The sequence below is a fragment of the Megalobrama amblycephala genome, linkage group LG13 (assembly GCF_018812025.1).
Source record: "Megalobrama amblycephala isolate DHTTF-2021 linkage group LG13, ASM1881202v1, whole genome shotgun sequence".
NCBI lineage: Eukaryota > Metazoa > Chordata > Actinopteri > Cypriniformes > Xenocyprididae > Megalobrama > Megalobrama amblycephala.
Window position 1 is genome coordinate 36,336,184 of NC_063056.1, and position 25,166 is coordinate 36,361,349.

The following is a 25,166-nucleotide window of genomic DNA, read 5'->3' on the forward strand; positions in this document are numbered from 1 at the left end:
TACATAAGGTAGACAAGCCTTTATTTGGCATTTCACATTACATGTATATTGTCATCTATAATCTTTATTATAAAAATAAATTTTAGCTCAGCATTATGGTGACAATATTACATTACATAAAGATACATTTTACTCACCTCTTTGATTATTACAGTAATCTGTTGTTGAATATAAGTTTGACACATTTCCCCCACATCATCTTGTCAATAAAGACAATTCAGTCACAAGCTTTGAAAGGAATTCAGAAAGTTTTCAAAACCAAGATAAAGCCTTAATAAACTGTTGGACTTGAACTTCACAGAAAGCTGTATTAAGAAACGTAAATTTCAGCCACTGGGACTCTTAATATACAGATCTTTTATGTGGTAATCTGCATTTCATATCAGGTCAAAGAAGGCATGTTTGTCTATATGTGTAAATTATTGAAGTTGCTCAAAAATTATTGTTCATTTTGTAATAAAGGAAACTAAAAAAACCATACCTTGAAGAAACCTTTAAATGAAAACACAAAACAAAAGAAAGAAAAGAAGAACTCAAACAAATGTAATCCCCATTTCAAATGTAGGCCTATAATAAAATAGTAAAATAATCTTTCATGCAAGACTTTTAAATCAACAGGCTTTTCTAGACTTGAGGTCGGATATTTTAAATTAATGTCTAATATTTATTATTCATTTCTGACATTAGTATATAAATGTCTATATTTAATATACAAATACAGCCAGTTTGTTATAGGCTATAAATATTCTAGAATACGACTTCGAAAATCTCTGAAAGCAATCCATGAACATCAAGACTGACTGTAAGTCTACATTTGACATTTTTGTTTTCATCGTACCTTCATATGTTGTCTCAGTTCCTGGCATCATATCAGAATCAGTAGGCTAATCTGTTGTCAGGCAAAGTTGCGATATTTCACATTAGATCTGTTAGCCGATTCTTAGGCCGCGTACACCTGTCAGTGATGAAAACACACAGCGTCGGCCAGTTAACAGATGCCTTTCTGAAAATAATCCTTCACTCGATTGTTATTGGATTGTGTTCGCCATAAGACTTGGGTAGTTTAATGCATTGTAATTTTTCTCAGTTTTATCAAAACATCCCATCCGCTGCTATCAGCTTTGCCGCATTCTCCCTTCAGTTTTTGCACGACGCCGGTAAGCGTTTTTGTCATTTTAGTTGATTCGGTTTTTGTATCTAAGCAGGTTTAAGTACAGACACCGCTACTGATGAGTGTTGTAACACCGTCAGTTCACCCAGTTAAAGACAATAACAGGATGAAATCACAATCATGGTCTACATAAGGACCACCAACGTCCTGAGGTAACATAATCATACAACATAATATAGGAACACCCACACAATCTTTTCATTTGCATGCTAAAAACCTAGAAATATCATGGCTGAGCAGACTGGGAGGGTTGTAAGACTTACCAATGTGGCTTCTACTTCTACTGGATTCACAAAAAATGCACAACATGAGACAATAAATTTGACTTAATTGGGTGACTACTGAATAGCCAGAGCCTTTTTATTTGCTCTTTGAACTGAAATGTTTTCTATGTTTAACATTTATAATTATGTTTTAAAAGAAATGGTGATGGAATAACAATGTTAAACCAGTAAGAGTGGATAGCACAGTAAATGTATGCACAAAATTCTTCAAAATCCTTTTGATTTCAAATTTGTGTTGCAAACCCTGGTATTGGGTTAGAATAGCACACCAGTATTTTGTTTGTACTTGTACTTGTAGTATTGTAGATTTCTAAACTACATTCATTTGTAGCAGATAAATATGCAAATATTATAATAAATGTTTGAGTCTGTGACACATAGAGCAAAACATGGTGTTACAGACAAAATATAAAATAAACTTGTGTAGGTCTGTACATGTGCTTTTCAATACCCAAATATCTTTTTTTCTAACTATGACTTTACTCATCCTGTGACTTCACACCTCTGTGCACTTAGATAGATGTTTGCTTCTCTGGGAGTTATTTTTAGTTTTAGCATACATTATGTTTCAAGACATCCTAATATTCTAGCGATCACATTTAAAACACATATCCTGTGTTTGCACCATTTTGCAGAGAAAAATATCTGTTTCTGGCCTGTCAGGAGACTCTGTGTGCCCTCAGCTGCCTCCAGAAGTGACAGTCGGTTCTCTGTATAGACTATCTGACTGTTGGAAGCCTGGAATATTTGAATGTCATTGGGGGAGGTCATCTGTGGCTTGAGGAGGGGGCTGGTCAATAGGGGTTCATACATGCCTCTGCAATGGAGCAAGTGGAGACTTGAATTAATATTGGTGGCCAAAGGGCCCCTTTTGAGGCCCCAGGGCCATCTGTACACCAGTTTAAATGGTATAGTCCAATTTGAACACCCCCCTATATTGAGCTAAAATGGAAGAGCCTCTTTTGCAGTGTTTGCTGGGAAGAAGAAGTAGCTACAGTCGGGATAGGGACTTTGGAGAGAGCAGTCTGAAAAGGTAAGAGGAGCTGTGTTCTCCAATGGCCCAGGCCACTAATGGATGGATGGGCTCATTGGGATGTTCATTGGCCTAATGCATGCCTGTATATGGTTTTTTACAAGTCTTGCATGGTGTCTGTATAGGGTGAGAATAGATATCATGGTTAGCATGAACAAGGAAATATGAAGGGAGCTGCTAGGGGGAGCTATACCAGGGAAGACAGCAGCTGGCTGAAAGTGATCCACTCCAAATGGGCTGTAGATGTTTTAAAATACTCACATTGGTTGGGAAAACACAGGAAGATGTTGAATTGTTGTGCTTTGGCTTGTTAAAGATGGTCAGCAATTGTTCTGTCCTGATCCCTTGGCTGCTTGTCCAAGGGAAGTGGCCAATTTGACAGACAGGCAATGCTGTACAAAAGAAAGAGAGGAAACATGTTAATGATGGTCCCTGAAGAATTAAACACACTTAAATGTACTATAAGCTTGTAAATCATGTATATTATTGTGTATTTATGTGATTTTTACAAGATAATTTTGACATATTAGCTTCTGTGAGTGAACTGATGGAGAGCTTTAAAGATGGCCGCTACTTGGAGTGGTGAGTGCTGTTGGGACGGCTTACTTCCTGACTCACTCGACACTCTGCATCATTTATCACTTTACTGAAGCATATAAAACTGTTTTTAAATGAAACTGCATGAAAAATAGTAACTAATAATAAAAGTTATGGTTAGTATTGTAGACTTGGAGAAACCTTTAGGAGATCATATTCCAGTCTTAACTGAGTGAGTGTGGAGTGTAAACACTCTGACATGAACTGTTTTTCTAGTCAAGCATGGAGAATGGCACTAAGTTAAGCACACAGTATGGACTAGTCTCAGATTAGTGTAACCACAGAGTCATCAGGACCCTTGTCTATGTTCTGATATGGACTAGTTATGGACCAGTTTTTTATTATTTATCTATCTATCTATATGTGTATATATATATATATACATATATGAAACTTACAACATTTTGCTGTTGGGATGGTGTTGGTGCAGATGACACATTAACCCTTTCAGTGATGATCATATTAATCAATTATCATTCATCTTTTGATTTTATGTGTCTGTCTTGTTGTAAATGGAGTGAAGTTATATTATATTTAAGTGAGTAATAGTTAATATAAATATAAATGATTAATATAAATATAGTTAATATCAATGAACCTAATTATATTTGTTTACACAAGTTAAGCCATAAAGATGAATTGAAAGGGTTAAATACTCAAAAGTGATCATCATATTAATCAATAATCATTCATCTTTTGATTTTATGTGTGCATGTCTTGTTAGAATTGGAGGGAAGTTGTGTTATATTTAAAAAGTGAGTTATTCAATTAATATAATGAACCTAATCATATTTGTTTACAATAGATAAGGCATAAAGATGAATTGAAAGGGTTAAATACTCAAAATGATCATCATATTAATCAATTATCATTCATCTTTTGATTTTATGTGTGTCTTTCCTGTTGGAAATGGACGGAAGTTGTGTCATAAGTAAGTGAGTTATTCAGTTAATATAAATGAACCTAATCATATTTGGTAAGATGAACTGAAAGGGTTAAATACTGAAAGAATAGAAAGGATGGAGGATGTAGTAGGTGCAACTTTGTTAGTCATATCCTAAAACCATCCAGCATTTAAAGAGTTAAATTTTAGGCCTCATGGGGGCATCACAGTCAATGACACCCTTTCACTTTGTCACTGTCTGGTGTTTTTATCAGAAATCTGAAAATGTAAATTACTGCCCCCTCTGGATGGATCAGGAACAAGGGTCTGTGTTTCCATTGGAAAAATGTAAACAGAGTAAACATGCTCTTATTTAGAGTTGCATCCGCTTTTTTGCTTGATTCTCCAAGCTCTCAGTACAATACCATCACAGTCAACAGTTTGACACAAATTTTGACCTCTAAAGGCAGCTGCACATCATAATTCTGCTGTGAAGTTTCATAAGCTCGTTTCTCTCATAAACTACTACTAAATTTTGTCCCATACACTTGTAAATCCAGCAAGTGTAAATGTTAAAGTTTTCTGTTTGACAATAGTTTTTCAACTGAGTAGATGAATTTGACAAAGCTTCATACTGCATCATGCAGTGTCCTTATTGTGATGGCCGGTTGCCTATCTAAAAGTGCTTTTTAACAAAAATTAACTTTTATATTTTTATAGTTCTCTGTACTACAGCCATACTTCTGTACAGGTATGCCATAATATTATTTGGAAGTCATATTATTTAGTGAGCCATAATGTACTTTGACATCAAAAACATTGATATCTTGTGAATAGGTCACTGTTTAATTGCTTTAATTAGTAGGTCAGACATTTACTTGCACTGTCAACATTGTCACCTCAAAGGATGTTAGATTTTATAACTTACCGTTTATGTTTCAGCAGAATTGTTATGCCATAATATAAGTCATATTCTTTAATGAGTCATAAAGTGACATAAAACATTGACTGAACCTTTAGAACTGATACTATGTCTTGCTTTCATAGCAGAGCTCAGATTTAATTTCTTGCCAACAAGAAAAAACATTTTCACTAATCCATCCCAAATTTTTTTTCCAAAATATTGTGATATGGGGCTTCCATATTAGTGTGTGCTTTTTGAGTTTTAACAAAAATATTTTTTTAATATTTTTATGACCATACTATTTAGCTTCTGTAGAATTATGACATAATATTCCTGTTAATATGATGTACTCTGAGATCTGATAACTTGTTGATGTGTCACTCTTTAACTGCTTTAATTACAAGTCTCAGCAAGAAACCCAGCTAACAAAATGCATTCTAAAAACCTTTTGCTAACATTCTTAAGTTATGAAAACATTTTTTCTGAATGTTCTCTGAAACGTCTTGTTTTTAAATGTTTTTATTAAACGATAAGGAAACATTTCATATTAACATTTTGCGAACATTATTTGAACGCTACTTTTGAATGTTCTCTAAATAATATTTCAAAAATGCTGAGCATCCATCTTAAATGTTTCAGGAAAAAAGTTCCATGAACAATGTATAATTAGTGGTTTTGTGCTAATATTTTGGAAACATTATTATAAAGACTAGATAACTTTGAATGAACATTCTATTAAAAGGGACATATCATAAAAATTTGACTTTTCCCATGTTTAACTCTTAACCTTGAGGCTGATTTGCAGTTCTGGTGTAGTTTTGACATGCCCTGACATTTGTGCTTTTTCAGTTGTTTATAAACATAGTAATGACAAAAGTCTCATTACACTGTATTCAGCAGAAACTAGGCTACAATAATATGTGAGCAACAAGTATGTACATGTTTGTATTTTTGAGAGAACTATATGTGTGGTTTTTGAAAAAAACAAATAAACAAACAAAATAAGTCACTGAAATAAGGCCTCGAAAAACACATACAAAATATTTTTTCACAAGACTTTTGGGAACTGTATATTTTAGCCTAGAGTTTTTGCTTCAAAGTGATGTTAAAATCATTCTGCCTACTCAGACACATAAAACAATGTATTGATTTTAAATTTCTTAGACACTTTTTGTTTAGGGAGCCCATATGCGAAGAGGTGTGAATCTTCATGAATAATGCTGTGATTCACACCTGAGGAGATTAAGACCCTGCCCCTAATGAGCCGCATAATTAGCCATTAGGTCAGGAATGTGATTGAGTCAACTAAGATTGAATGCAATGACAAAAGAAATATATCATTTTTTGATTGTAGTTTATTTAAAGTATAGTTAACTATATAAATGAGAGTCAAAGACAGATTTTGAGTACACAGCTATACCTGGAAATACATCATGTTCAAAGATATATGTGAAAATCACTTACCTGGCATTTGGTGTTTCTGCACTTGAGGAAAAAAAAAGAAAGAAAGAAGAAAAAAACACTTTCCTGTTTCCAGTCAGTGATCTCAGTATCATTTGCATGCAGTTCAATGTGTGCCAATATCTGGTCATTATGATCCTCAAATCTGTGAGAAAAAAAAAACCCATGCTGATAACAGGATCATTGCATTTATTTGATTAAAAAATACAGAAAAAACAGCAATATTGAAATATTTTTACAACTTAAAGTAATGGTTTTCTATTTGAATATACTTTAAAATATAATTTTATTTCAGTAATGCAAAGATTTCATCATTCCTTGCGAACGAAAGCTTCATTGATGTGGCACTACTTAGGCTATTTTACAGTAAACCCTTCATAATCTGTCCAAAACAGGCCAAAGAAATATTGTCTAAACATTCATATTGTTATGACATTTTCTGAATCATTCACACAGAGACACAGAACATGAAGGATTCATATTTAAACCGTCTTTCTGTGGCTTAATATTGACAGACACTAGTCTATATCGCTATTAGAATAAAGAATTTAGGAATAAAAAAATTTGCCATTCACAATCCTCGGCTTGATCAAGTTGATTGTCAAATTGAAAGTGAAACCAGTCATGCTCTTTCTCTGACATAAATCCTTTTAGAATTAAACATGAAACTGACTAAGCTTGATGCGTTGAACTCTCTGTTGCATGTATTGCCTCAGATTTTGCGTTTGAATAGAGCGTGCGCTCTATGGACGTGGCCGCATTAGTGGATAATGAGCTGACTCACAAATGACTGACATCTCTCTCTTTTCAAACAGATTACATAAACAGAGAATATTTGTTTTTCGGAAAAAAACCCGAGGCAGTATTGCAGACGTGACAGATGACTTGAGGGTGTTAGGTTTTATAATCAGGTCCCCGGGGCATCTACCAATCCAGAAAATGTGAAAAAGCACAACCCAGTAACTTTGTTTTGGTAAGCCTTTCTCTGCAAGCATGTGAAAAAACAAGCCGCTCAGATTTCGCTCCCCTAGTGACATAGGAAGAGGATCTTAATCTGCAGGTTTCCACCCACGTTGCCGTCATTTTTGTTTTCGCATGCGACAACGGTGTACCAGTTCTAACATCATGTCAAAAGTTCCAGCAAAGCATGCTAACTGTTCTGTCGTTGGCTGCACAGAACACCATTTAGAGTCTTGTTAGCTTGGATAGCCTGCAAGTTGACTGCCAAAGCTCGATTGCCAAAAAAGAATGTTTCTGCCCGAGTGATATTTTGGAAAAAATATTCATAAACATTAGCCTTGTGTGTATGGCTCTGTTTGGCAAAGAGGTACACTATGTATAGTGAGCGTCCATACGGGTTTTGCACAAAAGATTAACATGACGGCACATGCTAGTGGATGAGTTGAATCAACTCCACAGCAACTACATAAATTTATCCACTAACCATTCAGAAACGTCCAGTTTCATTCTAAAAGTTGTAACTTCTTCCTGAGTCTTTCCATCAGTGTCGACTCCGGTTTGAACAATGTAAGGCTGAACACCGTTACTGACAATCGTTATTTTGGCTGCGTGAGATTCTCCATCTTTGTTGTTGTTGAGCAACCGAAGTGTGAGCTGTTATGGCCATTTCGCAACGCAAGCGTGAGCGGCACGTCAGCTTTACTTTTGCGGTGTGAAGAGGCCATTAAAGCTCCACCCTCTTCTGGAAAGCTGGCACCAGTGTGCCATTATGGCACTGACATCTTGAGTCTCGATTCTGCGCAGTAGTGAGCACGAAGTGGAGCCGTGATATCAATGTCCCGCCCAAACTCAGAACAACTCATTATTTCGGTGTAAAATAAACAGTTATGGAAATGTAGAAATTAAAGTTAAAGCGCCAATCACCTCATGAAGATCCAGAAAAAAGTCTGCTGGTGCCTCAGTGACTACTTCACTCAGAGAAGCTGTCAATCATGACGTCTCATCCCCATTTTTATAGCATCAAATAACTAACTAAAACCAAACGTTTTTTAAAGAACGAACACTTGAACTAACACCAGCGTGATAAAAACTGCCTAAAATGACAGAGATTGTCTTTGGAAATAAATATTTGAAGTGTAATTTAATAGTTTAGTTTGCCTAACGTCCCATTGAAATACACTGAGAGGGCGGGATTAATAATAATTACTGCATCCAGCCACCTGGGGGCGATCAAGACTTTTTGGCTTCATTTTTCAGGACTCGTGTGGCACGCTTGGCCGGGACTATGAGGTCTCTGCGGAACAAAAGTGGGCGTTTCTGAATTTGTGGGTGTTTATAAATCAAATTTAAATTTTATAAATCAAAATTTATAAACATGGGCAAATCAGGTAATGCTCTCAAAAATGCCGCTCTGTTCATGGCATCGCCTACTGATCTGGTAACTCCTATTACTGTCCTTACTGTCCTGCAGAGACCTGGGGTCTCATTTATAAAGCGTGCGTACGCACAAAACGGGGCTGGAAACGTGCGTACGCCAGTTACTACGCAAAGGTTGTGATCTATAAAAACAAACTTGACGGAAGAATGTGCGCACCTTTACGCAAACGTTGAGCTGTGCGTACGCACATTCTGGAGACAAAAGTGATATGAATTGAGATGTGTTACTTTCGATCACTTTTCCAGTGACACGCTGTTTTAATGACAGCGAGGAGCGCTGGGAGCACAATAATTCCTCTTGAATCTAAACTGCAGATGTTATGACAAAATATTTTTTGAGAATGACGATCAGTGATGCACACTTAACTTAGATATTATGGAAGACACTGCTGGATTCGGTGGTCGAACGGTCCGTTGTCCTGTTTGAATAGGTCCAATAATATCTTACTGTACAACCACAGCTGCAGGAGGTGTTGAAGTCGTGTGAAGGATCTTCAAACAATTACTATTTGAAGGATATAATTTGAGGAAAACGGTAAAATTTGCATGTTTTCTTTTTAAAATACTTTGTCAGTGACGCGCCGAGTCAGACGATTGTAGCCTATTTACACTGCAATAAATAAGTAGGCCGATCTGTTTCCACTAAAAATAGCCTATAAACTTCCTAAAATATATGTTCAGCTTATCAGCGGTCCGTGTACGTTTTGATAGTTTGTTTTTCAATTTTAAATGAAATACGCAGAAACGAGAAAACGGTCATTTCCCGTTTTTTCGTTTGTTAAAAATAACGGAAAAACGAGATTTTGACTCGATTTTCGTTTTTTCGGGTCACGGATAGAAAACGGAAACACGACTTCAAAACTCGTTTTCCACATGTGGGCGGTCATTACACGCCCCTTTCAGCCGATTGGTCAATCAAATCTGAGCCAGTGACGTCATCTTCAGTTCGTTTAACAAAATAATAGTCCTCTGCCGGTATATCAGTAGATGTCATAAATCGGCTTTCTTCTGTGCAACCTAACGCGTATTTCACAGAAATATGTTTGCACAGATAAAAAAAAGTTTAAAAAACCTACAGTAAATTTAATTAAGTCTGTTTTTAAGCTGTCATTGTGTTTTCAAAATGTAAAATGTAAATGCCCTTTACATCTGTTACCAAGCGCATGACATCCTTTGGGCTACTACCACCGATCAATAGGCTATACATAATGATAGACTATTCTCTATTATAGATCAGTGGCTACTGCACTCATTTTTTTCTTATTTTAATGTTTTATTTACATTTTATACATTTAAATTCAATCATTTAGCAGACGCATTCCTTGCAGTAGACTATGCAGTCATATTAGAAAATAGGCTATCCATGGCAACACCTAATAACGGTATCACCATCGGGGGGCTTTTTAGTTTTCCTTACTTATAAATGGCCATGCAGATTTTATGTCTTAAATTAAACACTTTTATGAACACAGTGAACATTATTATATGTCACAGTTTACTTGCTATCTTCACTTTTTCTGTCTTTCCTTCGCTTTTGAATGAATTAGCTATACATGGCCCTGAACATTTTACTTTCAATTTCGATTTAACGGCAATTGGCGATTCTGCGTCAATTGCTTTAGTGGACAACAGCAAAACAAAAACTCTCGTATATTAAAGATAGATCTTTTATTATCTTTGTAATTATTTTATTTTGTAAATATTCGTGGCTTAAACAGCGGGAAAATTTACTGTATGCAGTTCTGTAGATGTTTTGAAAAACTTAAACTAAACGAAAATTATTGTTGCCTTGTCAGTATCATTTCTGTTTTTTTCCCCCTGACTTTCAACTGACGCGATCATCGTTTCATTATCCGACAAGATTATATTAAATTAGAATGATAAATGATAAATGTCTGTGAATCATTAAAAAAATCCCAGGGGTTTAGTTTTAGACATGTACAAATAGCAGAATAAACAACAGAACATGAGGATTCATCATCATCACGCACCTGCCGCGCTTCTGTGAACGGAGAAAAAAGGATTCAATTATATAAAAGGAATAAATAGCCTATGTCTATGCGCGAAATTTATTTCACTTAAGTAATTAACATATTACCAAAATGAAAGGGGAAAAAATGCGACAATATGAGTGTCGGTTCATTTTTGAGAAGTTCACAGAAAGGAAACCGAGACAGCAGAAAATGTCTTTGTTTATTTTATGAGCAGTGTTTTGTTTTTATTGTGAGTGTACAAAAATAATAGGCCTATTTAACCCTTCACAGATTCGAATGGTGTTACATATATTTGACCATAAATGTCTGAGTATTTTAAGTTGTTTCCGCTTTTATAAGAAAATTCAAGTGAACGCGTCGGCGCCTCACGCGCTCACACAACATCAGTTTTAGTAACTTGACATAACAGCCTGTTAACTGTCAAAACATAGCCTACATTCAACCAAATATATAAAAAGTTATACTGCTCATTTTAAGTAGTCTGTGTAGGCTACAATATAAAAGCGTTCAAATAATAAATATAGTTTAGCCTCCAAATCGTGATAGAAACATTTGGATTTGTGTCAAATTAGAGAGGTAACCTAGGTTATAACGCTGGTTTCTGTTTCACTTCAGCTTTAAATTAATTCGTTTTGGCTTAACATTTAGGCCTATATATTATTTTTGTCATAACTAAAATAGCTATGTAGCTGTAATTTTGATCTTTAATGTTTGATCTTTACATATTCCCTCAATCTTTTAACCAAAGGGTTATTAACATTAGCCTATATTCAGCAGGCAATGTTAGGCTATATAAAATAAATAAAGAGAGATGAGCTATTGTTCGTTTTTCAAAATTGCTTACACTACTTATTTATTGTGATTTATTGTATTTATTCAAAATAGAATAAAATAATTTTTTTTTTTTTTTTTTTAATCTACAAACAGCATTACAACAGTCTGTGTGCTGATTAACATTTCTGAAATAAATATTTCTGTGAAATACGCGTTAGGTTGCACAGAAGAAAGCCGATTTATGACATCTACTGATATACCGGCAGAGGACTGTTATTTTGTTGAACGAACTGAAGATGATGTCACTGGTTCAGATTTGATTGACCAATCGGCTGAAAGGGGCGTGTAATGACCGCCCACATGTGGAAAACGAGTTTTGAAGTCGTGTTTCCGTTTTCTATCCGTGACCCGAAAAAACGAAAATCGAGTCAAAATCTTGTTATTCCGTTTTTTTTAACAAACGAAAAAACGGGAAACGACCGTTTTCTCGTTTCTGCGTATTTCATTTCAAATTGGAAAACAAACTATCAAAACGTACACGGACCATCAGCAAAACTGCATACATTTGTTTTGAATTGTTTAAAACTATTAAAATACTATCTGGCCAGTTATCTGAAGTATTTTATACAATTTTGTTTTTATGGATATTTAGATATATTTATTCTAAAACATAAAGAGGATATTGGATGATCTTTATCAATATAATGTGTGGCACAAATTCCATTTATAGTCCATATCTAATATTTTCCAATGTCTTGTACCTTTGACGGTGTTAACCGTGGTGTCACGTGGATGGGAATATGTATGGAAATGATATGCAGATGAGGTTATGCATAGTAAAACTAGGCGTCGTAAGCTCCATATATGGTGATTTCGGGGAGGAGACAGGGTGGAGATGCACGTACGCACAATCTTCCGCTGACTGGGATTTATAAAGGGATTTGTGCACAGGATCTGGCGTACGCATGGTTTTATAAATCAGATTTTTTTTGTGCGTACGCAGAATCTAGCTTTTGCGCATACGTACACTTTTAGTAGGGATCCTACGCACAGTTTTATAAATGAGACCCCTGTACTTGTTGGCCGGGAGCAGCAGCTCATTTGCATTTAAAGGGACAAACACAAAAACTGTATGTTTTTGTTCATACCCAAATAGGGGCATATTTGACAAGCTATAATAAATGATCTGTGGGGTATTTTTAGCTGAAACTTCAGACACATTCTGGGGACACCAGAGACTTATATTACATCTTGTGAAAAGGCATAATAGGTCTCCTTTAACATTACTCGAAGAACATTTGTTCATAACTTTGAGAGAACCTTGCCAGAACGTTACCTAAAGTGTTCCTTGTTAGCTGGGAATTTGTGAAATTGAATATATTTACAAAAAAATTACCAGGCTTTTAGTTTGCAACAATAACTGGAAACTGGAAAATGACAGCATATTGTGTGAAACATGTGATTCTCACTGATACTATCAAGATTATCACTAGTCAATCTTGCAATTCCAACTAATTCCTTTCCCCCTCTGTTCTGCCGTAGGTTGGAAGGAAAAAACAAGATCTCCATTTGAGTCATCCTGAAACCTAAAAGTTCATTTTCCTGTCTTAACTGGTTAGAGGTGACACTCATTCGGTGATAAACAAAGTGAAAATGTGACCTTTTCCTCCAAGCATAAAATGCATATTATTTTCTTAGCTATTTAATGTAATCTGCCAGCACTCTGTTTACAAAATGATCCCACACAAAGCCCAGTTGACAGTCACAACACACATCTGTCATGAACTTGACTCTCTTACAGCTGTTCAGTGGCAGTTGCCCGACAGCCTCTCCTTTCAGCGTTTATTCATTCTTTGTTTATGCTTTAGTGGGTTTTTTCTCACTTAACCAGATAAGCCACAACAGGATATACCTTCTTCCTAAATTTTTACACACACAGCCTCATTCATGAAACACGATCTGAATGAATAAAACTTTCTTATGTATTTGTTGCATTCAATTAAATGTAAGTATTGTTTTATAATCTACTGTATGCAGAAATTCATGACTGAGGCCTATTAACTGTTTTTCCACATACACATAGTATACTTTTTGACTCATGCATTAGAATTAGAATAGTCAATGTCAGAATTTCCAATGTGTGTGTGTGTGTGTTCTTCAGAAAGGGGATTGCAGAAAAGCTACTGCTTTTCTTTTTTTTTTTTTTTTTTTTTTTTTCCCTCTTCTAAACCAAACAGCATTGCTGTGGTATGAGTCACTTCCACACCCTTTTTTGACAAAGAGGGAGGGGCTGATTCTCAGACCGGACAGTGAAATGGTGGCTGCTTGTACAAAAACAGCAGCAGCACCATTAGGAACTGAACAGCTGCAGACGCATTTAAAGGTAAGATTTGTAGCTTAGAACATTCTCCTGCTTAAACGTGTATCCTGTGACATGAGTATGGCATAATATTGGTGCTTCATGTACCGAATGTGTTTAGCTGTTCATCTAACCTCCCTCTGAAGCTAATTATGTTAGCCTGTTTACAAGCCATACTGCCATTCATTCAGTCTAGAAACCTATTTTAGTGACTGACAAAGATATTCTGCATGTTATACAAGAAAGTCTGTTTCATTTAAAAAATCTTTTCGTTTATAGTAAGAAAACATGAATAAAATCACAAACATGACATCATTCATTATGCCATGTGGTTTGATGGGTATGTCAAGCTCAACATGCTTATCAACTGTATTGTTTTAGTTTTAGAATTACTAGGTTTTTTTTTTTTTTTTTTTTTTTCTGTGCAAAAGAACTATTTTTGATTAGTACTATTGAATAATTGCTTATTTTACATGAACATTACTTCCTGTGAACTTCCTTTCTGAATGCACAAAATAAAAAATGTTATATACACTTTTTAGACAGTTTAGATATTTTAAATATCTACAGGTATGTCCCAGGCGTGAAAGTTTAATTTTAGCTACTTATTAGGGTGGAAAAAAGTTATAGTTGATTATTACCGCTATGGACATGAAAAATTCAGAACTGGACAGCAACCTTTTATGGTTATAGAAAGACAATATAGCTTTATTCCAAAACCTACTGTTTAGATAAACAGTTGCATTTTAATGTAGAACTTAACAGTCATTGAACCTCACAAGAGATCAATTTGGGACACTCTACATAGGCAGCAACTCAAATAAAAGCATAAGAGTCTCTAATCAAAATTGATTCCAATAGAGGTTGATGTTAGTATGTTGCTAATCTTACAGCCTAATACTGAAAGATCTAATATGCATAAAAATGCAAAACACACAAATATTAAGTAAAATAGTCAATTTTGTAATTTTGCATTGAACTATTTGATAGTTTTCAGTATTGAATGAAATGAAAGGTTAAATTTAAATTTAATATATACATTTATACTCAAACAGAAGGAAATTTCACAAAGCATCTCTCTATTTTGACACTGCAAGTTCAGTTTCCAAATAGAGCAATGCATTTTGGAATTGCCCTCTTTTTAAAGTATACACACAATGTTGAAGGCTAAAGGTTTTCAAGCAGAGAAATTACACTATTTTTTGCCAAAAAAGTTGACGTGCCAACGCAATCCCATAAAAGTGCAAAATTAAAGAACACAGACACAGTCAGATCATTTCAATAATGACAACTCAGTCAATCAAGAGCAACGCAAATTCACGTATGGTTGCAAAAAAGCAGAGCCCATGATAATCAGGTGCGTGTGATCTAACAACTTAGGTGCAAAGTGGCTTAAGACATGCCACAAATACCAGTAAATTGACTAGTGCAAATCTTAGTAAATGTCATTGCATTATTTATTTAAAGTATTAGTTCACTTTCAAATGAAAATGACCCCAAGCTTTACTCACCCTCAAGCCATCCTAGGTGTATATGACTTTCTTCTTATTGATGATCACAATCAGAGTTATATTAATAAATATCCTGACACATCAGATGTGAATCGATGCATTTGTGTTAAAAAAATATCCATATTTAACAAGTTATAAAGTAAAATATCTAGCTTCTGCCTGACCGCCTTCCGTAGTCAACTTACGAAGAAAGTGTAATGCCTCTCGCAGGTCAAAAAGCTTACACTACGTCCAATGCCTTCTGTATTCAACTTACGGAAAAAGCGTAACTGATGCATCATGCACATGCAATAAGGTCAGCTGCAAAAATAACTGTCCACACCTTTTCGTCGCTAATACTTTAGTAAGTCCTGAAAGTTTTTTTTTTTTATTTTACAACAGAAGAGGGTTTGCATTGGCGCAAGCTGTTATTAAATCTGAATTTATTTACAAAATGTCCAAGGATGCATGCCAGTTTTAAACTTCAATGTTGTTCAGGACAGAAGTACTGACATCTTTATACTGTTCTGTTTTTATTAAAAACATGTTTCCCTTTCATTTCAGAATCAGACAAGACTGAAAGACTTGAAGAGCCAAAGTCCAAGATTCAGACCCATCAATGGCAGAAAAACAGCAGATCAAAGCGACTGCGGTCAAAGTGCTGTGCTATGTGGAGAAAGTGTCCTCCTTCGCCTCCTCCATAGATCCTCTCTTCGGGATTGTGACTTCGGTGATCGGGGTCGTCAAGAAAGGCCTCGTAGATGAAGAGGACCATGAGATGCACAAAGACTTCAAGGAGATCCACGAGAAGCTGGAAACCATCTCAGAGAAGAACAAGAAGGTGCTCCAACAGATCCGCATGCACGAGATCAACCAGAATTATAGCAAACACAAGGAGGCCATCAAGCATCAGTACAAAGCTTTCAACACCATGGTGGAAAGAGTAAAACTGGACCCTGAGAACTCAGATCATCACATGCAGGAGTTTGTGAAGATCTACATAGAAGACCAGAGAGACAAGAGCTTAGATGTGTTTTATCGTGGTGTGATGGGCACCCCTACTGCTTTCAGTTCAATGTCCATCCTACAAGTGTACCTGGATAAATGTGATAGGAACAAAAAGGTGATGGAGGCCTGCTGCTCTCACTTGGCCCACCTGTTTTCCATCGGTCTTATGACGCTGATGGCCTACGTCGCCGTCACTGAAGGTGACGAGGATAAAGTGAGAGTCAAATGGGGCCAGAGGGTCATTGAGATTCAAACCAAGATGCAAGAAGCTCTGGACCAATGCACTGAGGAAAACTGAAGATGCACTGAACAATTGCTGAGACAAATCCATTTCATATGCTGAAAGTTTTAATGTCATAAGCAATCTTGAATCAGGAAGTTTCAATAAATCTTGTGGGGTGAAAAATGGGACATTCTTTCTCTGCTTACCAATAGACTTTTCAATGCAGTACTAAAGTAGTGCAATGCATTTATATCACAGCTAAAAATGTTTTTTAAAGAATATTATGCATGTTTTGGTCATTATTGTGACTGAGTTTATTGTAAAAAAAAATAAAAAATAATTCCAATGATGTGAATCTTTGAGTTGCACATTATTATGAACCATTATATAATTATTTGCTTATGTTGTATGATTCTTTGCACAATAAAGGTATTTTTTCCACTCATATTATGGCAGTTTGTCTTTGTATTTATCATGTTATAGCATGTTACGGCACTGTAAAATAAAGTTTTACCAAAGTTTGTAAATATATGTATGTATGTGTATATATATGTATGTGTGTGTGTGTGTGTGTGTGTGTGTGTGTATGTATATATATATATATATATATATATATATTTTTTTTTTTTAGACACACACACACACACTCATATATATTTACAAACTTATGTTAGATTTATCGATTTGACTGCACTAAACTACACAAAATAAGATTATAATCTGTAAGACATTATTAAGAGATTGTATCCAATTTTACAACTTAGTTGCCATGAAAATACAACAGCTTTACTTTGCACTTGCAGTTTTTGCACTTTTTGTGGCCTCTGAAAAATAAATTTGTTTGAGCTTTTTTGGCTTTATTCTCATGTGCGGATCTTTCATGTTTTTTGATTTAGCAGCTTTACAGCTCAAATATTATGCACATTGTAACAGAAAATGTAAAAGCTTTTAAAATAATATTAAAAGACCTAATTTACCTCCGTTAAAAGTGCCTCACAGTTTTTTGCTATTTTTTTTAAGGAAATAAGGAACAAAATTATTCTTGCAGTAATCAACATCACGCCACAAATGCGTACTGAGCTTAACTTGAACTGAACCCGGAATATTCCTTCTAAATAAGTATTTTTAAATAGAATTTATGCTTAACTCTGAGATTGTGATTTGTTTCCTTCTTCAGGGGAACTATAAGATAAGAAAATCTTCCTCCACACGCAATGGCAGACAATGAGATCTTTGACGACCCAGAGAAGCTGAAGAGGGGTCTTGTGAAGGTTCTAGAGTGTGTGGCCACCATCTCGTCTGCCCATCTTCGGTGTGGCGGGCTCTCTCATCCGGGTGGTGCTGCACCATGTGGACGATGAAGACATGCAGAAACTCAGACGTGAGTTTGGCAGCGTGAATCGAGCACTGGATGAAATCTCACAGCAGAACCGTCAAGCACTGCTGCAAATCAAGAAGGAAACAGTGGACAAACAGTACCACGAGGTGGAGGAAAACATTTGCAGTCCGCAAATTCATGGAGATCGTGGAGGCCAAGCCGGAGCAAGTGCAACGCAAGAAGGAAGATTTCGTCGAGAGTTTCATGAATGACAAAGATGACCAGAACATGTACACGCTTTACGAAGGCGTGATTGGGAAGCGCAAACTCTTCAGCCAGCCCGTCCTAGACGTCTACATGAAGCATTCGCAGGGTGACCAGCGCGTCATGGAGAACCTCTGCACCCGACTGGCCTACCTGTTCTGCATCGGTTTCATCGCTCTGATGGGCTACTACGGCATCATAGGGGATGACTTGGAATCTCGGAACGAGGAGTGGGAAGAGAACATGAAGAATGTGCAGGAGAAAATGCAGGAGGTGCTGAGGAGATGCAAGTGATCGTGATACCTTTCTGCACAACCAACGCTCTTTATTGCCTCGTGCTTTGCCTTTTCCTCTAATAGACATCATCGACCTGCAGCATCTAATGCAGCATTATCCTCCTGATGAGCGCAGGTCATGCTGACGGTTACACAGTGATGCCATCATAATCTGCTTCTTGTTTCTGTTTTTTTTTTATCACATTTCTTCATGCCTTTCCTCACTTTAACACTACATGACAAACATAATTCACACTAATCTACAGAATGCTGACTGTGGTTATATAAATATTATTAAAGTTCAAAAGCATTCATAAGCAGTGTCACCTTGAAAATTGTGCTTAAAAGCTTCAACATTACATGAATATAAAGATCTATCTATCTGTCTTCACAAACGTTGCAAAATAAAGAGAATACCATTTTCTGTCTGCATACTAAGATCAAAATTTCTGTCAATGAAATTTTCATATTTATGCTTTTTTTGGCATACTTAAATCTATTTAGTAGTAGATTCAGTGTCATTTTTAGTGCCATTAGAACATTATCAGAGCATATATTTTAATATGAGAAGAGATATCTAAACTGAAGGTTTTTTTTGCATTCCTTTGCCCTTTTTATTTTGGATAAATGAAAATATTATACTTGATGTGCTTGATGTACTGCGATACAATGTACAGTGCTGCATGTTTGGTCTGACACGACTGAAGTTCATCTTGATAATCACATTTGTTTCAAATGTCTTTATCCATAAAGCACTGGCATATATATAAATAATCCTATATAAATTCTGTTTCATGTTCTTTTTGAATGTCTCAAGGATTGGAACATGTTGCCCTCATAATCATTATTAAAATACATTTTCTTGTAATTCAGTCTTTGGAATGCTGTTGCACTTGTACGATTGTACAATATTGTTACATTTTTCAATAAAGATACAAGGAAATATTCCAAGTTGTTTTGACTCAGAGAGGCTCAAATTCATATATATATATATATATATATATATATATATATATATATATATATATATATATATGAATTTAAGCCTCTCTGTATATATATATATATATATATATTTTTTTTTTTTTTTTTTTTTTTTTGGAAGCTGGGAACCCATGTTTGATGCTATTATTAGTGTATGCTGATCTTCAGTCACTAGATGGCGGTAAAAGACCACAACCTGAGCTTATTTAGACTTAAAGATATGAATACTAGCATACTGTTTATAGAATCTACACGTTTTTAATGCATATATAAAAAGCATACAATTGAATGCAACTGTAAACATTTCAAATTGTAGCACGTTTGCGTTTCAACACACATTATCTCACCACGTTGTTAGTATAAATTAATCTAGTTATTTTGCATTTTTACATGTATTTCGTTCAAATTGTAAATATATAAATAAATGTACTGTACATATTAGTATATATGTGTCAAATGCAGCAGACAGGAAATAGTTTTCCTTTTCAAACTTTTAAAAACCCTCCTAACTTGGGCTCAGGTAAAACATCTACTATACTAAATTAAAAATTGTATGTTGTTGCGAAAAACTATTGAATCAGAAGACACTTACTTTTTAATGATCGCAATGTACAGGTGCTGGTCATATAATTAGAATATCGTGAAAAAGTTCATTTTTTTTTATTGTAAATTATTTTTAAAAATGAAACTTTCATATATTCTAGATTCCCTACATGTAAAGTAAAACATTTCAAACGTTTTTTTTTTAATTTTTTTAATTTTTTTTATTTTGATGATTAGAGCGTACAGCTCATGAAAGTCCAAAATCCAGTATCTCAAAATATTAGAATATTTCCTAAGATCAATCAAAAAATGGATTTTCAAAACAGAAAAGTTCAAGTTCTTTAAAGTATGTTCATTTGTACACTCAATACTTGGTCGGCAGCACATATTACAGCAAATGACTTGCTCCTAGCACAAATTACAGCATCAGTGAAGTGTGGCATGGAAGTGATCAGCCTGTGGCACTGATGAGGCACTATTGAGCCTTCAGATCATCTGTATATTGTTGGATCGACTGTTTCTCATCTTTCTCTTGAAAATATCCCATAGATTTAGGGGTCAGGCATGTTGGCTGGCCAATAAAGCACAGTAATATCATGGTCAGCAAACCACTTGGAAGTGGTTTTTGCACTGTGGACAGGTGCTAAAGTCGTGCTGGAAAAGGAAATCAGCATCTCCATAAAGCTTGTCAGCAGATGGAAGCATAAAGTGCTCCAAAATCTCCTGGAAGATGGCTGCATTGACTTTGCATTTGATAAAACACAATGGACCAACACCAGCAGATGTCACGGCCCCCCAAATCATTACTAACTTCAGAAACTTCCCACTAGAAGCAGCTTGGATTCTGTGCCTCTCCAGTCTTCCTTCAGACTCTGGGACCATGATTTCAACATGAAATGCAAAATTTACTTTTATCTGAAAAGAGGACTTTCGACCACTGTTCACTGTCCAGTTCTTTTTCTCCTTAGCCCAGGTAAGATGCTTCTGACGTTGTTTCTGTTTCAGAAGTGGCTTTTCCTGAAGATGTCTGAGTGTGGTGACTCTTGATGCGCTGACTCCGGCTTCATTTGACTCATTGTGAAGCTCTCCCAAGTGTTTTAATCGGCTTTACTTGACAGTATTCTCAAGCTTGCGGTCATCCCTGTTGCTTGTGCACCTTTGCCTACCCAATTTCTTCCTTCTAGTCAACTTTGCATTTAATATGCTTTGATACGTTACTCTGTAAACAGCCACCCCATTCAGTAATGACCTTCTGTCACTTAAGCCGAGTTCAGACTGCACGATTTTAGCCCCGATTTTGGCTCGTCGACAGGTTTTGAGAAATCGCTGACAAATGCCCGAAATCACAGGCAAATCGGTGCTCGTTCACGCGAGTGACAATCACGCAGTGTGAATGAGCAAAGACGTGATCTGAGAGAATCGCCGACGAGTCGCCGACGCCCGTGAGATATTTGGCATGCTAAATATCTGGACCTGTCGGCGATTCAAAATCCTGCTGTGTGAAAAGTGTTCTGACTGAAAACTACATCGGCGATGACCGACAGCCAATGAGAGAGCAAGATACAGAGCAGCGGGGAGTTCAGGGAGGAGTTATAGCTTCGTACACATAAACATTACAATTCTATCAAACAGAAACAAAGCACAAACATTTGCTTGCCCATCCGCAACAGCAGCACATTGAAAAGTTATGTATTTACCTCCAACTCTCGTTGCAGAACACACAATGTCTTCCTCGCGTCTCCCAACCATTTCCTCCTCCATATTCTTCTTTTCTTTTTCTTGTTTTCGCTGCAAATCAGCACACAGGCAATTCGTATTGCAAGCTTCTTGCGGGCTACCGTTTTTAATAATAATAATAACTCCGGTCTTGCACGCGTGATATCGTGTTGTTTCCTTGTCATGTCTCACGTGTGTTTGGTTGTGAAATGTAGTTTGCATGCCAGACAGAGTTGGGCAGAGTACAGGCAACAATGGTTATGAAACAAAAGTTCTCTTTGAAATGTTCAGTTCAGAGGAAATTATCCTTATTTTCCTTTTAAACAATCCTAATTCATTTAATAGTAGCCTATAAACATTAATAAGATTAACTTTACCCCGACATCACAGAAGACAGATTTAGTCTTGTCACCTCATCAGTCAGAAACGATTGCAAAGACTCTTGCGTCAAATCATACACGTGATTCTGAAAGAAAGAAAGAAAGAAAGAAAGAAAGAAAGAAAGAAAGAAAGAAAGAAAGAAAGAAAGAAAGAAAGAAGTGTATGATATTTAGTTATGATACACAAAACAAAACAAAAATGTCAAAATGTAAAAGGAAACAGCAATGGTTTGGCATTTTACTAGGGGAAAAGGAAACTGCAATCAATCAATGAATCAATCAATGAATGAATGAATGAATCAATCAATCAATCAATTAATCAATCAATCAATCAATCAATCGTGCAGCTATGCCAGTCTGACATTTATCAAAAATATGCTTTCAGATCAAATAAATGTGTATCTGTTTGTTTTTATTGTGTTGTTTACCCATCAACGTTTTTTGTTCGGGGGACATTATCACAAAAATACAAGAGACTTTAAAGGTTTTGAAAAAAAAAAAGAGGAATAAAGAAGAAAAAAGCTTTAGATTAACTTTAGACTCAAGACTTTATCTGAAATACAGCCATTATGACAACTTCCCCATCTGACAATCTCTGGTCTCCCTGTAATAGGCCTATAATCAGAATCACCATGTAATAAAACGGGCTAATAAAATAAAATAATTTCTGACGTACCAAACACTATAGGCTATAGGGCTGAAAATCATTCAAAAGCAAACATCTTCTCTGTTGGGTCACATGGGAATAAGTCATCATCCATGTCAGCCATGCATGACGCATTCAGACACAAGGTCACACCTGACTTATTTCCAAACGTTTAGATTGTTAGAAAATAAATGTATATCCGCGACTTGATTTGCAATATTTATAGGCTATTCATATGCATGTGATTTCATCCGCGTATAATTTCATAATAGTCTATGCATATGGACCCTCCTTCATCAGCACACGCTCAGAGAAGAGAACATTTAAGCACAGAGCAGCTGTTATTAAGATTTTGCCTTGAATGAAGGCGACATATAATATCATAATTTTGATACATTATAACATCATAAAATATAAATATCGTTAAGCTCAAATACATAATTAGTGTGTGAAATACCTGCCATCCTTGTGTGGAAAATATCTGCGCATGTTTCTTGTGATCCACTGGAGCTGCTCCATGCTGCGCATTGCGCCTAATATTCCTCTTGATGAACAATCATTGCCCGCTAGTTCTCTCTAGAAACTTGAGAAACTTGATTTTGATCTGTTGTCAAAATATGAATAAAACGCAAGGTACAGCCAAGCACGTCAAAACTGAGACATTTATCCGACTGTTGCCAAGGGCTTTCCAAACCAAAATCATCCTAACGCATCATCAGCGCGCGCAACTCTCTCTCTCGCGCGCGCGCCCTGTCTCTCTGTTCATTTCACACTCACTCAGATCATCACAAATATCCTCCTCGAGCCAATACCTGAGGGAAACCTGAATTTCGGACACGTAATTCGGACAGAAGCTCTTCGACCTGCCAGACGTGAGAAACCTGTTTGAAATCTTTTTTGCTCTGGTTGATGCTGTGATGCATATGTAGGACAGTTATGAGCAAGACTGCGCTTTAAAACGCTTTTCGAGTGTCCTTTACGGAACAGAAGATGCACATTCAGTGGTGCCATATACGCAACGTATGATTCTTAAGTGCAAGTCGCATTTTTTGTGATTATTTAGAGGTTTAAAATGTGTATGGACTTGATTTCACATGATTTGCTTATTAACATGCATGCAGATTTAAAATAGAAAAAAAAAAAATGCTGATGGCACAATTGGCTATCCTTGTAAGATTAGCAACGTGATAAGGCTTTCATGCATACTTTATGCTTTTGGCTGTGATGTGAAACACTTGTACTCCATTTAGATTTTAAAAGGATGATTTATGAGAACAAAAGTATTGTATAATTATATAAAACATCATTACGACAAAGCTGAACAAATGCACTTCAGCTTTTTTTGTCTCTCCCATATTTTTTGCTGTATTGTCTGAGGAAAGTAACTTTTCTAATATTCATTTATGACGTCTTCTCCCAGACAAGAATGAGAGAGACTTTGCTTTGCTTTTTTTGTTTATATGGTAACACTTTACTTGAAGGGGTGTGCATAAGACTGACATGACACCTTCATAATCTTGACATGACACATGTCATGAATATGAAGGTTTTATGCATGTTTATGACAACTGTCATTAAGTGTCATTCGCTCAATTATGTCATTTTTAATGCAAAGATGACATTATTTGAGATGTCTTTGTTACGACAACTTGACATAAACCAACACATCATAACCTGTCAGTGTCTTTGTCATGACAACGTGACATTAGTAAAACATCATAACCTGTCATAAACATGACATAGCAGATTAATTATCAAACTTAAAAAACTACTTAGCTTTATGGGTTAACATTACATTACATTATTTTGGTAACATTTCAGTATAGGGAACACATATATAAACGATTAACTATGACTTTTCCCTCAATAAACTCTTAATTTACTGCTTATTATAGTTAATTGTTAGGTTTAGGTATTGGGTATAGAATGTAGAATAAGATCATGCAGAATAAGGCATTAATATGTGCTTATACTAGTACTAATAGTACTAATAGCTAGTACTAATAAACAGCCAATATTTTAGCCATATGAATGCTAATAGTAATAAGCAACTAGTTAAAAGACCCTAAAATAAAGTGTTACCATTATTTTATAACAGTGTCATCTTTTTTACGAAATTTGAAATTGTCTATTATCTGACCTTCTGTTGGAGGAAACTTAAAAAAACAAACAAACAAACAAACAAAAAAAAAACATGAAATGAAAATTAGTCATGACGCTGTTATAAAATTATTTGTCAGAGTATTGTCACTTAATGACATTTTAATGACAAGTTCAATTTGTACCACTGTACTTGAGCTCAAGATACATATTTATGACACTATTATAATGGCCTCATGTCAAAACCAATGACATGACAGTTTAATGTAATGTTAACCCATAAAGCTAAATGATGTCAAGTTGTCATGACAAAGACACTGACAGGTTACGATGTATTGGTTTATGTCAAGTTGTCATAACTC

General features: G+C 35.6%; 2 protein-coding genes and 1 long non-coding RNA gene across 5 annotated transcripts; 2 read left to right on the forward strand and 1 right to left on the reverse strand.

Moving 5' to 3' along the window:
• On the reverse strand, positions 1 to 23,589 carry LOC125244259. Of its 3 annotated transcripts, XR_007179271.1 has the most exons (6): positions 23,162 to 23,589; positions 22,056 to 22,144; positions 21,660 to 21,750; positions 6,337 to 6,478; positions 2,750 to 2,880; positions 1 to 2,272 (listed from the first exon to the last, which is right to left on the reverse strand). It is a non-coding gene; the product is annotated as an uncharacterized LOC125244259 (long non-coding RNA). The 3 variants fall into 3 exon arrangements; XR_007179272.1 differs by having other exon boundaries at positions 1 to 2,880; XR_007179273.1 differs by lacking the exon at positions 21,660 to 21,750 and having other exon boundaries at positions 1 to 2,880.
• Positions 13,734 to 17,023, forward strand: LOC125244257 (protein rapunzel-like). Its single transcript, XM_048154336.1, has 2 exons — positions 13,734 to 13,881; positions 15,912 to 17,023. Exon 2 carries the CDS (start codon positions 15,967 to 15,969, stop codon positions 16,651 to 16,653), a length of 687 nt encoding a protein of 228 aa, XP_048010293.1. The 5' UTR covers positions 13,734 to 13,881; positions 15,912 to 15,966; the 3' UTR covers positions 16,654 to 17,023.
• Positions 17,307 to 19,380, forward strand: LOC125244258 (protein rapunzel-like). Its single transcript, XM_048154337.1, is given in 3 exon segments — positions 17,307 to 17,878; positions 17,880 to 18,077; positions 18,079 to 19,380. Coding segments are annotated over 3 exon segments (660 nt in total). The 5' UTR covers positions 17,307 to 17,792; the 3' UTR covers positions 18,455 to 19,380.
• Positions 23,590 to 25,166: the final 1,577 nt, after the last annotated feature.